The sequence below is a fragment of the Harpia harpyja genome, chromosome 12, assembly GCF_026419915.1.
Source record: "Harpia harpyja isolate bHarHar1 chromosome 12, bHarHar1 primary haplotype, whole genome shotgun sequence".
Taxonomy (NCBI): domain Eukaryota; kingdom Metazoa; phylum Chordata; class Aves; order Accipitriformes; family Accipitridae; genus Harpia; species Harpia harpyja.
The window spans coordinates 12,273,362-12,287,268 of NC_068951.1; the positions used below are offsets into that span (position 1 = coordinate 12,273,362).

The window sequence follows — 13,907 nt, forward strand, 5'->3', positions numbered from 1 at the left end:
AGCGGCTGGATGCAGCACCGTCTGCCCCTTCCCGGCTGCCACCCGCAAACCAACTCCCAAGTGCCAACGGCAACACTGCTGCCTGTGGCTTTGGAGACCCAGGGCTGCAAGATGCATTCAGTGTTGCAGGCAGGAAGTTGCTTTAAAAAAACAAACAAACAAAAACCCCAAAACCCCACAAAGAAACCCCCCAAAACCAAAACCCCAAAAGAACAACAAAATAATTTTGTGTGCAAAGACTTTTTTTTAAGGGAAGTAATGCATTCAGAACCTGCAAACATTACAGTCCCTGCACTGCCTGAGCATTTAAACACACAGAGGGATTTAAAAAAAACCCAACCACTACTACGCTCCATTTATAGTCTTTCCTGAGAAGAAAACTTATCTTTGAATTATCTTTGCAGAAGCAGTCAGGATATCCTCAGTCTCTTTTTCATTGGCTTTCCTTGAAACACTTTCTTTGCTGAGCTTAAATATATTCTTTTGCTATTAAGGAAAAGCATTGTTCTGGGGAGAAGGAGTGTGGCTTTGCACACAGGTCTTAAGCAGATTTATTTTTAATTCCATGCTTGCATATCTATGGTCCTGAAACTCAAAAACTTGTTTTCAAGTACCATGCAGTCTCCTGCCAGCTGTGCAGACTGTGTATCTCAGGTCGGGTGAGCTCACAGCCCACAGGGTCACTGAGGACCCCTCATCCCGCACAGGCACACTACAGAGCTTATATTAAGAGTATTTTGAGAAAAAAAAACGTAGTAGAAATGCTCCTCTCCTTAGAGCCCCTGGCAGCAGCTGGAAGAACTCAGCAGCATCAAAACACTGCAAGTTTCATCAATCTGCAGTGATATATGTGAATATTTGAATAAGAAGAAAAAGTCCATCCCAGCTACTTTTTATGCTGGCCACACTGGCCATATGGCAGGGCAGAAGTTAACACCCATCATCCCTTTTATTTCCTCTTATGTTTTCATTGTCACCAAAAAGACCAGGGGACACTTACAGACCCCAGGCCTGCTGCAGCATATCGGTCCTAAAGAAACAGCACAAAGCTTGCAGACAATTGCTCTGTGAACCACATCCACACATTTGGTGGGGTAATGTACACATCTGGATTTTCTATAATGGACAGACAGAAGTCTCATGAACTGTCTCGATGGTGCAGCAGGGCTCTTGCAGGCTCCAGGAATTTAAATACCACAGCCACCAAGGCTGTGTGTGAAGCCGGGATGGGCAGGTTCATCCCACTCTCACCATGGCTGACTTGCCAGTCTTTACCTTTATGAAAAAAAAAAAAAAAAAAAAAAAAAAAAATCACATCTTCCTGCTCACTTCACCTCCCCAGGTCGCTTGGCTTAGAAGCATTTAAGACAGCTGGTACCTGAAACAGGTGATGTCTGAGTAGAGAGTAATGCCATGTCAAATGTGTTACTTGGGAATTAGCTACCACTCCAGATTTGCAATGCAGCAGCTTTCAGTCACTAGTTTTCTATTGTGGTCTCCACCATCAGCCACTTCTCTGGGCCAACATCAAAAAGGCAGCTGGAAAAGTGATCTTGATGGCTCCAATCCTGAGCTCCTTAATTTAAATTTTAAGACAGCCCATCATTGCAATAAACAAAAGAGCTTTTACATTTTCACACAGGCTATTATTAAACAGATCATATATAATGTGAGTGCAAAGCACTCACATTACACAACCGCTATGACTATTTTTGTCACCTGCCAGTACAAAGCTCTCCAAGTCAAACAAATAATTCAATGAATTATTACACACAGTTTCTCACCTAATTAAGGCTCACCATCATTTAAGGCTCCCTTTGTTCGACAGTGGGAGTGACTGAATTGGAGTCACTCAGGAAAAAAAGAAAAAATATTGTAGATAAATTAATCTTAACGGGGTCAAATTGCTTCTTAAAGAGCTAAAAACCTTTTCTTTTTAATTACCAGTTGTAACCTCAGGCTTTAGGGGGAAGAAATTAAGATTAAGCTGGTTATTAAGTTAGAAATGCGTGCAATAGAAGGTAATAACCAATCCAACAGGGCACCAAGCATGCAGAGGCAAAAGTCAAACTACATCCCATGCCCATGGGGCTAAATGAAAATCTGCACAGTGACACCAAGCCCCGGGAATAACTGAGCTTTAAACCCCTCAGCAACTTTGCAGACAGTATCTATGAACAGTTAACAGCATAAATTTCAGATGGAAACAAAATGTAGCCTTGTAGTTATACATTCGGTGACTTAAGTGCTTATTAGCAATCAGACACATTAAAGTAGATGAAACGCCTTCCAATACTGGCAACTAGAATGCCTGGAAATGGGATTTGCTATTGTGTTTTCCAAGAGAGTGAAACAAAAAGGTGACACCAAACCATCGCTCGCTGACCCGACCTGTGCACTGCTGGGTGGGCACCATCCCTCGCCAGCGCTGTATGGCCCTACACCCGTGGGACCATTCCTCTGCAACTCATTAGCTTCTATTTATTACATCTAATCTTGTGTGAGTTATTCTAAAGAAAAGATTCATTATTGCAGATTTTTTTTCTCTTAATCCCTACTCGCTGCAGAGCAGAACATCTCATCTGTCAATAAAACCAGCGCTACATCCAGACAGTTTTAATTCTGATGGGTGAAAAATGGATTACTTTAGCACAACTGTGATCTTCTTTTAATAACTAACAGATCAAGCACAGCAGAGCCACCTTCCTATTTGGAAGGAGACAACAGAAAGAAAAAACCGTCCGGAAACATAACATTTCATACTCACGCCTGCACTAATGCTGTTCTTTGGCTACTGAGGTACCTTGTCTTCAGCTGGGGAGGAACCCCATTCCCTGCATCTGCTGCAGACACTGGGATGTTGCACCCATTTGGTGACCTTCTGACACGAAGCAGCAACCCAAGTTTGTTTTTTCCCTTTCACTGTAACGCTGTCACAGGTATGGGGTAACTGATGGGTGAGCAGGCAGAGAACGTGATCTAAATTCTGGATCTGGGATGCTGGATTGCAAGGACAGCTTACACTCTCCAAATGATTTGCAAGGCAGGAAGGAAACAAAATGTGATGGACTATTTTTCTCTAATATAACCCTTGTTTAGTTGATTTGCAGCTGGTAGTTAAGTGCTTCCTTTTCCTCCCTAAATATAGATGAAATGCTCAGCATGGAACAACTTCAGAGCCTTTCACCCAACCTCTTGAGCCTTCTGCAAGTGCAGCCAGGACACACGTGAAGCCTTCACATCCCATCCAAGCCCCCCACGGTACAGACACGGGTGGTGCTGGAAAATCCAGTGGGAAGGAAAAGGCCGATTCCCTCTTTGCTGGGAAGATTTCTTGGTTGATGGAGAGTAATGAGCACCTTTGGCCAGGCTACTATCTCCCCTCAACTCATTTCAGTTGAAACTACGCACAACACCTGCCTTGGAGGTACCCTGTGTACCCTCAGCACTGCATTTTGGTTATGGGAAATGAAATGATTACAGGGACCTTCCTAAAAGCACCTGCCTTGGGTTATTTTGTGGATGGCAGGCTCACCCTGCCGCACTGGAGAATGCAATGCTAACCCAGACCACGTCCACCAGGGAAATAATCCAACTGGTGAGCCAAGGGAGGTCCGGGGCACAGGACTGCATTCGCACCATGAGGGAACATCTGGATCCAGGGTATGGACTCAGATCTGCTTGTGGAAGTCAGGCGTATCCATTTATTAAGGCAAAAATGGATGACGACAGCCACTCTTCTGAGCTCACCAGCCATTCATTTCACCTTGTTAACTGAGACCTCCAAAGAGAGCAAAAAGGGACAGGATTTCAGGACTATTCCCTGTGCCATGCATGGCTAATTGACACAGAAATCAATCCCAGCATCACAGGAAAGAGGCAGGGATGCTCACACCTACTAGCAGATCTAAGGACCAGACCGAGCAGCAGCATACGATACAAATTGCACTAACGAGAAACTCGCAGCTGTAAAGCAACAGGGAGAACGTGGCTGGAAAACAACCCACTTGCAAAAGCGAGGTAGATATTTAAATGAACATAATAGGACATAACTGGCAGGCAAGTATTTTGACACAATGGAGTGGGTGGTAAACACAGGCATAAAGCAAATTCGACAAAGCGGGGCAGAGGGTTTTATTCTAGAAATTACCAAGATGCTAACTTTCATTCAAAAAAATCTTTTCTGCAAGACAGCTGCAGCACATTCCCCCTTCTTAGGCACTTGTTATGGTAGTCTCAAGGATACGTTTCTTGTTACAACCCAGGCAAAGCAGCTGCCTAAGGTCTCTCTCTGGAAAAGGTTACTTGAATTAACTGTTAAATTATAAAGTTGCTGCTGTCTCAATATCTGAGCCAATTAGTTCAAAAGCGCAGTAATAAATTAGATTTTTTCGTACCATGGTGTTTATAGGATTTGCTACAAAGCAAATGTAATTACTCAAGAATTTAGCACTACTGCTAAAGAAAAGAATCAAAGAAGATGGAGCCAAAACACACCAGGCACCTCTCAAGGAGAGATGGAAACCAGCACGTGGGGGGGAGCGAAAAGCTGGGAGAAGGATGCAGAAAAGACAGGGAAGAAGAGCTCTCCCACCTGTGGGAGCCCAGACCAAGCCAAGGGAGGGCTGCACTCAACTCTGGTTGTCTTTGCTTGTCCTTCAGGCTTAAGCAGCTGATACCCAGTTGGCCCCCAAACAGTGGAAATACCAGTAACTAATGGTTTTTCAGGTCACTGTGAGCAGAGTGCAGGTGTTCTCTGTGTTATTTTTTTAGGGCTCTGTGTGGGCTAACTGGGAAACAAACATTTTGCTGTAAGGCTTAAGTTTATGAGACTTAAGCTGTCCTTGGATAGTGCAGGAGTGCCATATTCAAAGCTCTCCGAGTTTAAGTGGGATACATCTCACTTCCCGAGACCTATTGAGTCCTGAAGGCTTTTACAAGCGCCTCACCTGTAACTGCAGAAAGCCACTCAGACACCTGCAACGCACTTCTGGTCAGCAGGAAAAAAAAAAAAAGGTGCATGTGTGTGGGAAAAGACCTAAAAGCCAAAGATTTTTAAGACACTGAGGTACCCCCAAAATGCAACAGCTCCTATCTCTGTATTGCCTCTTGATTTCCCAAGAAAAGAAAATAATACCAGACATACATACTGCAATTTCCTCTACCTAAAATCCCTTTTTCTACCTAAATCCCTGGCCTTAAGAGCCTAAATCCTAAACTATTATTCATCAAGTAAGCAGGTGCCAATCAATGATTCTCCATAAATCAAGGAGCAGAGGCTACAAGCAAGATGCATTATTTCTCTGACATTTCCAGACTCTTTCATACAGGCTGGTATTACAATTTTGGCATTTAAAATTATTAATGTGAGCATTGTTTGAACACCTCAAAACTCAGACCTAGCAGGACACAGTGAAATAAATCACATTTCCTAATGATTTTTATTACCATCTTCCTGCAACTCTGTAACTTTTTAAAGATACCTTTGATTTTGCAATTACTCACTACAGTTTGATTGTTCCCAGAGTAGAGGTTTTCTTGAAATAATATACACTGACAAATTTTATTCTCCACTGGTGCCTGAAATTCAGAATTAAACATAATAGAAATAAATTTATTTTTTATTAGTTCTTTTAGTACTGAGTATAGATTGTTTCCAAAAGACGCCCTCTTCTAACGGCTTTAGAAAGCAAAGCAGCTGTTGAATTCCTCCTGGGCCAGTATCAATCTATTCTTGTTACTAATGGTGTTACTTACATTATGCATCAATAAGTTAGGTGGCAATCTGTTTCCTTTCTTTCTCTGGGCCCTTCACCTTAGAACAGAAAAGAATACTTTTCATTCAAGGATTTGCTCACACACCGTTACTAGTGGCAACAACCAAGACTGAGACTGTAAATAAAGCAACTTTAAGGTGAGTTAAAACAAAAATAATGCCAGGTATCCCATTTTTCTCTGCTTCTTTACAGCTGTTCCCATAAAACAGCACATCGCAAAAGCAAGCAACAGTTTTGTAACTATGCTGTTTTCAACAATGAGACTCTAATCCTTTTAAAACACTAATTTAAAATAATTTGGATCTTTTGCAAGTGGTGATTTTAACCAGTTATTTCCTTTGTATACTGTGGATAAGCTCGCATGGAAAGCCCTACACAACCACTCACTAAAAGCAGCTCCCATTTAAGTGAGGGATGAGAGAGCATCCGTGACTTCAGCAAACAACTGAAGAATATACAAAGAGTAAGATCATCATAATTAGCATAAGTAGCTGCTCCATCAGTTGCCTAGCTAGCACATTATTATACATTTTTACTATCTTTCTATTAAGCATTTCTGGAGCTCAGAAAGCCAAATTGTACTTGGTATCTTTCATATCCTGCATCCTTTAAAATGAATTTTTTTTTTTTTGGCATTTCACTTCTATTTCAAATCATGTTGATGCTATTTATGAAGGGACCCAAGTTTCAAACAAACCATTTTATACACACACAGGCTGCTAAGACATGCTTGGCCTGCGAAAGTACTCCAGTAGCATAAGGGATGCTGGACTGGTGTCAGAAAGCAGCACCACTACCTCTTCTCCATCATTAGGATGGAGAACACGTATAATTGTTCTAGCTGCTTCATTTGCCCTGCAAAACAGTTTTGCAGAAAGGCAGCTCCAGTCTTAAAAGGAAAGCATTCTCTGTTAACATTCACATAATGTCTTTTACAAAAATTATTTCTCCAAAGGAAGAAAAATACATTATTTCAACTCTGGATGAAATGAAGGAGGTCTACAATTCTGGTAGGTATCACAAAGATCCAAGAGAGAAAAAACACAGCCCTAACCTATTCTGGTGTAGCTTCCTTACTGAGCTGTATATACCACTGAAAACCATCATGACAAAACAGAAACAAGACAAACCAGCTGACCCACATCAACAAGATTTGTTCTTGCCTTTCTCAAAATGCAGAGTGTGACAAAGCACACAACATATCGCACTGCACTCCTCCTGGAGTCGTTAAATGCTTCTTCCCTGGATTGCCACGGTACTGCTCTGAGTTATCACAACTGGCTGCAACCTGCAGTGGCTTCAGTAACTATTCCACAGCCCTCTCTGCAATATATGCTATGCATTTCGTGCCCCCCCCCCCCCCCGGCCAAAAGTATCCAGCTAACTCTAGAGAGAAAATGTGTTGGAACAAGGTTAATTGTGCAACACTTCCAAGGAAAAGATACAGTGCTTGGTATTACACTCTGGCAGTCTCACCTTTTTGTGAGCTATTAGGAGACAGTTTGAGTGTTCATGCTCGCACGCGATTTCATAATCAGGGATGAGGTCTGCCAGCTCCTGGACGAAGCGCACCACCTCCTCGTGCCAGGGGACGTTGGCCATGGTGAGGTTGCTGGCTGAGCTTTCACCGCAGTACGTCACACCCTGAGAAGAAACATGGAAACTGTCACTGTCAGCTTAACTCTTCACAAGTTCAGGGCAGTGCCAGCACATCAGCTGCAGCAAACCCTGAAAACAGTCTGTTTTGTCCCCACTTCACACCGTATCTCATGGAAAGGTAACAAATTTGGAGATGGCATCAGAAATCAGTCTCTCTCTCAGTGGCACATCACCAAACTGCTGTGTGCCCAAGCTTCCCCAGCAGTAAAACACAGGTTAGTCTTTATCCCAGAAAGTAGCTTTAAAAGCATTCAAATGAAGGACGCTCATGCTCCTCAGTTACCAAGGTCACTTCGAGAAGGTCACTTGGTTTTGAAACACAACATGTCTGGAAGAAAGTCTCGCAAACAACCAATGCAACAAGTCAGTGTGACACTACTAGAGATAACTGTCCTATGTGCCACAGAGGTAAGGACCTCTCCCCTTCCAAGCCAAGGCTGTGGTTTCTACCACTGTCCTCTAGTATCCATGCAAATCTCGTTCCAGCCCCTTGTAAAGCCATCCTCCCTAATCGTGCCTAGGGAAGCTCCCCCAGCTGTACAGTGCTGGCTCTCCCTGCTTCCAGCTGTTCAATTTAATTACAAGAGAATTAAACCCGCCTATTTTAGATGTAGACAATTGCTGTAACTGCCCCAGATCAAGACCATTTTGGCAATCAAGATGAAAAGACACTGCCTGCACTCTGAAACCCATTTTCTCTCTTCCCGGTGGTGCCCATGCAACGAGACCCTGGTAACCACAACCTGGGGCTCTACGAATACCTACATTGGAGATTTTGAGTAAAACACTCAGTTGTGTTCACATGATTGTTTGGATCTTGAGATCTCAAGGTTCTTCCCCACCACTAGTCATTTTATAGAAAAAAATCAAGATAATCCCAGTTTTGGTGTAAGAAATGGGCATTCATAAAGCATTATGCATCCATGCACCGATGGGCTGGGCAGAGTCCCACCAGGCAGTGGTGCCCAGACAGAGATGTGGCTGAAAGGTGTAGATGCAGATGCTAGCAGGGTAGCAGCAGCTTGAGCCCAGAGAAACAGCAGATTTCTTTTAAACGCCTTTTCTTCCAAAGAAAAGGGGGGGGTGGAATATCTGCAAGAGTGCAAATCATCCTTCTCTTCTGTGCATGCACTAAGTGTATGATTCTTCAGAGCACAAAGAGCAAAAACACTATAACAAATTAAATAGTGCAAAAGTAGAACAAAGCAGAGGATGTCTGTGAACCTTGAGGTCTTCCGAAGACAAGTGCTAATTTTGGGTTCAAACCAGAGGGATGGAATTGGGCTTTAAAGGTGGAGAAATGGTGAATTTGCATAGTCCAGTGCCATATCACCCATTCCCTTCTCTAAGACCTTTGCTGAACTGGAAGAAACTCCATGGGGATGAAAGCTTCTTCATTGGGGGCAAAAACAGAGTTCCCCCAGAAAAAAAACAGGGCTTTCCTTCTTCCCCTCTGCTCAACTAAGCTGGTTTTCTGCAGTAGCCAAGCACCTAATGATCCTTAATGAAGCCAACAAGTCAACACCTCTGGGAGGGACATGCTCTTACTCTCATTTGTCTCACTTTTTTCCAGGCTGTAAAAGTTTTGCACGGGGACATGGGGTAAGCCATCAGGGAGGAATGATGGCTGCCCTGGACAGCACCATGGCACTGCTGAAACCTCATCTTCCTAATCTAGCCTGCTTTGCCTCTGGTCTGCTCCTCTCCATGGCAGCACTGCTCCTCCAACTTCCAGTTAGGACAAGACTTACAAAACCATAAGAAAATTTCAAGGCTAGGGGAATGTGCTGCTCTTTGTTGTTCATTCACTCCTTGGGAGGCAGAAGTACCCCAGTCGCTCAGCAATGAGCTCACTGTTTTGAGGCGACCACAGCACAGACCACGAGAGCTGATTTGCTACTGGCTCTGCTGCTACCTCCAGCGATTCAAGGTTCCACCAAGACCCTCAGCACCAGCATGAAAGGATGAATGCAAAGCCTCATGTGGCCAAGTGCTTCCAGAAACCAGATGGAGAACTCTGCTCAAACTCCTCTATCTAGCTGAAGAAACACAAGTCACCAGTTTCCAAGATTATTCTTTAATTCCCTGGCTTGGTATCAGCAGCTCTGTTCGCATGGAGGTCTGCAGGCTGCTCAACAAGTGCCTGCTGGGGGTGGTGTGGTGGTGGTAGAATTTTAAGGAAGATATTGAGCGTGTTCCTCACTGCTTTTCCCCCCAGACCTCACCTACAGGAAAGACAGCTACAGTGACTGCCAGGTACTCAGTGCTCCAGACCCTTGTTTAAAATAAAAATAAATTAAAAAAAAAAATAGAGACCGGGGGCACTTGTCCAAACTGCTCAATATCCTCCCTGGATATCGAGGGCCATGAGCTAGATACAAAAATAACATCAGCACAGTAAAGCCAATGCAAACACAGTCAGTAAACACACAGATTATTTTTCAGGACTGAGTACACAAGCAAACACCCAAAAATATAAAGGCATTTGTAAAAATTCCCTCCAGCTCATCTTACTCTTACTATCTTTTGCTTAAATTAATTCAATAAATAATGAGAACTGTTTGGAAAAAAGTCCATCTCTGCCTGCGCCTCCTGCACACATAGAGGGATGGTGAAAATCCAGGCTTGAGCTGGTGCTGTAGAGAAATTCTTATTGTTTACTGATGAGTAGAACTGACTCGATGACATTAAAAAGCAGCTTGTGTTGTTTTGGTCAAAGGCCACCTGAACAATTGAGGAATTTCTATAACCCTACCACTCCACAAAGAGTCCGTGCTGCTTTGTGAAATGCTGAGAGCTGAAGTAATTGCCCCAGAGCGAATGTCCACAGGAGACATTGAGGGACTTTTTATAAGACTGATTTGCACTGATTGCAGATCTCCCACCTGTTGCTGTCTGCCAGCCAAAAGGCCAGCAGCATCACTCATGCACCCCCAAAGGCCCCATCGCTCCTGATCTCCCCTGACTTGGCAGAAGTAAAGGTCATGCAGTGCTGGCACATTGTACCTGCACCCAAAAAAAAAAAAAAAAAAAGTCCATGGGGTGGGAAGTACCCAGCACATGCAGGCTGATGTGATGAGCACTATGAGCATCTCTTGGGCAGAGCACAGATAAGTTTCCCACCACACATTGGTCTGCAAAGCTCTGCAGCTCACTAGTGTGAACAGGCAGGAGCGTGATCTTTGGGGAAACAGCTTTTCTGATAATTTTCTGGAAGCACACTCAAAACTAGTCACTAATTTAGAAGTGGTATTGTTCAAAAGACACCTTCATCTCAGATTTAATTGTATTAAGTCAGCAGAGATAGTGGGTTCTTGCTCCAGCTCCCTTCCCAACCACCCGATACAGCAAACGAACTGAAGGAGGGCACATTGGAGTGGGATGTGTTCCTGCTGTGCCCTACACAAAGCCAAGACACAAGCACTGCTCATTTGGGTGATTTACTTGCAACAGAAGCTGAGGTCCTCTGGGTCACTGCAATACCCACCCCCTGCAGCAGCCAGCTCCATGCCCTGCAACAATCACTGGTCAGCGAATGCAACCCCTCAAGTTCTCCTATACCCCACTCTACCCACCTTCAGCCTCATCATTTTAAGATCAGCTGCTCTTAATGTGGAGATTTGATCACTTGAACCTCCTGAATTACTGATTTAGTCTTATTCACTACTGCCTTGCTCCATCTTTAATTTAGTAAAATTCTCATAAATTAGCCAGCAGTATGTGGCTTGCTGAGATGTATTTTTGCTTATTTCTTTCTTTCCAGATAAAATTAATTAAAGCCTCATGCAACTGGTTTAACCTGTGGTACCACAACACAAGTCACAAGCCCACCCCACCCAAAAGGGCAAACTCACACAAGAAATAGCTTTTCTTCTAGACAAAAGCCCAACTCCTCTGTACCTCTGTAGGTGGTTTCATCACCTTTGCTCTTTGGCTGAGCTATTTTATTCCAATCACAAAATCCCATCAAGTACCGGTCTTTAAAACAGAGCACACACAATTTTATGGATGATTATGTTATGCATTCTCATGTTTTTCCTCTATGAAGAACACTTCTACTTCTTTTAAGTGGCATTTGCATCCACGCTATATTTACAGCACCTGGTCCCAGCTGACACTGCACTCCCAAGACCTAATTCACATACATTAAAGTTGAACATGTCATGTTCAGCAATAAACAGAGACAGATCCTTTGCAAACACTTAAAATTAGAGCAAGGTGAACCACACAGTGCTTAAATAGGGCTACAAAAGAAACAGACTCCTACTAATTAGAAACTGTACAAGTTTTGGAAGCAATTACTTTCTCACTGGTAAATTTATGAGGGACCTCCTCTATTAATCTGCCCAAGCAAAGGATATTAGAGCCATGCACCATAACTCAGAGCCAGCATGGAAACAGGTTGACTGTGCACAACCACAGACAAGTCAGGGGAGTGTTAAAAAGGGAAGTACATTAATTTTTTAGCCCGGCTCTGAAAGTCTGAAAAAGACTTTAAACGTTCTTATATTACAGCAGCCAGCCACACAAATAATAGGATATGTATCTCCAAAGTTCAGCTGTATAGACGCAGCTCCATATAGCAATATTTTCCCTGCGCTCATTATACAGATTATGATTTGAGCAGCATGAAAAATGTATAACTACAGAAGGGTAAAATTCTTAGGAAGCTACAACATGACTCATTCTTTTAATAAACTTCAAAGATATCATTTACAAGCAAAGAGAGTGCAGAGGCAAATGGCATAACTAAGTGCTCGGATGGCTGATTAATTCACAAGCACAAATCAATGAAAATCAGCTTAGCAGCACACCGAATGAAAGCACATCAGCTTTCAACTTCCCCAACTTCTTAAAACTTGAGTTAATTAACAGTGCTGATACCACTTAAAAAGTGTGAACAGTTGATTAGGGAGGTCATGTTATATTTTTCAGTAATACATGAAGACAGTTATTAAGACATCAAGTATTAAAAAAGGAAACCATTCTATTGTACACCCTAAGCTCTTACACCAACTTCCCTGCAGCAGCAACATCAACGATGCTGCCTCTTAATTAGTCTTTAATAAGGGTGCTTTTAGCATCCTAATCATGCCACATAGCTTTGGCCAAATACCTTGAAATGCAGAAGCCTTTTGAAAAGCATCTCAGCTATTCTTCATTATGCCAGTACAAATCCAGAGCAACTGTGCTGGGCGTGCTCTGGATTTCTGTGCTGCTGTAACGGAGCCGAGGGTGCACAATTGTATTTAAGCAACGCCTTGTGCTAAGATGATTATTGCTGCAGCAAGAAGCACAAGCAGCACATTTCTTCCACTGCGATCTGGCTCCTTGCCGGAGATCTCAACAGCCAGCAATCATTTTAATCCACGCAGCTATGAAGGAAAGATCACGAGGGAACTAAATATGACAGCGCTTTGTTTCTCAACTTTGAAACTCCAGGCTTCCCGACTTAATTACTGAACAAGAGAATTTTCTTAACTCCTAGCCCACAAATTAGAAATTTGTTTAATTGAGGCTCGTGTGAATTAACAGAAGAACAAAGTGTCACCCAAGCTGCTGAGCGACAGAGCCACTGTTTAAAAACTGGGGCAGCCCTGACCCAAGACAAATATAAAAAGCCTCAAATGACATGTTGATAGATTGCACTCTCTGCAATAAAAATGCTTATGATCCGAGCATCGGCATTGTCCAAATTATATACACAAGCTCTCATGCACGTCTGCTCCTTGGTGGAGTGCATTCAGGCTCATTGGTTGTTTTTAATAATCGCTTTCAAGTTGATTTAACGAAGGACATTGGTTTATTTGTGTCAGTTAAATTTGAAAAGCAGGAATGGAAATAGTTAGTTACGCAGCACAACCCCAATATTTAACACCAGCTCTCCAGATGCACCACACGTATGGCTATATGCAGATCGGGGCTACAGTGGTCCATAAATCTTCAGCAACTCCCCTGAAGTCAAAGGAACTTCTCCTGTAAAAGCCAGATTCTGAAATGCTGGATGCAGCCTTTCATTCCAGCTCTTCAAAATGAACCATATAGATATTGAGAGAGAAATAGCCACTGTTAAATCACTCACTCCTCTGCTCCTTAGGCCCTGTTAAAGAGAGATTGCACAGAGGAAGGCAGAAGGAGTAGAAAGACTCAGACTGGAAGGCAGGAGGTGAATTTTCAGCCAGTGACCTGCTTTGCTATGACCCACTCCTACCCTGCCTCTGTTTCCCCAGCTGCAAAACACAGTACATAGTGCTAGCCCTTCTTCTCCTGCAAGCAAGCACTCAGAGCCATGGACAGAAATTTATTATTACAGACTGTTAGTTGAGCACAGCAGCACTGGGCCATCACACACAACCAGTCTCTATATGCTCTTTATTTTCTTCAGCTTCCCTTGGTCATATCTAAAACTCTCACAAGCCTAATGCAATTTCCAAGCCCTGTGCTTCTTACTTATTTTGGATACTAACCTTT

General features: G+C 43.1%; 1 protein-coding gene across 5 annotated transcripts in view; it reads right to left on the minus strand.

The window, feature by feature from the left end:
* The window catches only part of LOC128149121 (S-adenosyl-L-methionine-dependent tRNA 4-demethylwyosine synthase TYW1-like), a 111,459-nt gene that overhangs the window by 6,421 nt on the left and 91,131 nt on the right, over positions 1 to 13,907 (minus strand). For all 5 annotated transcript variants that reach the window (XM_052803949.1, XM_052803950.1, XM_052803951.1 and 2 more), the window contains one exon: positions 7,254 to 7,421. In XM_052803949.1, coding sequence (XP_052659909.1) covers positions 7,254 to 7,421 — 168 coding nt within the window. The remainder of the gene's footprint in view (positions 1 to 7,253; positions 7,422 to 13,907) is intronic.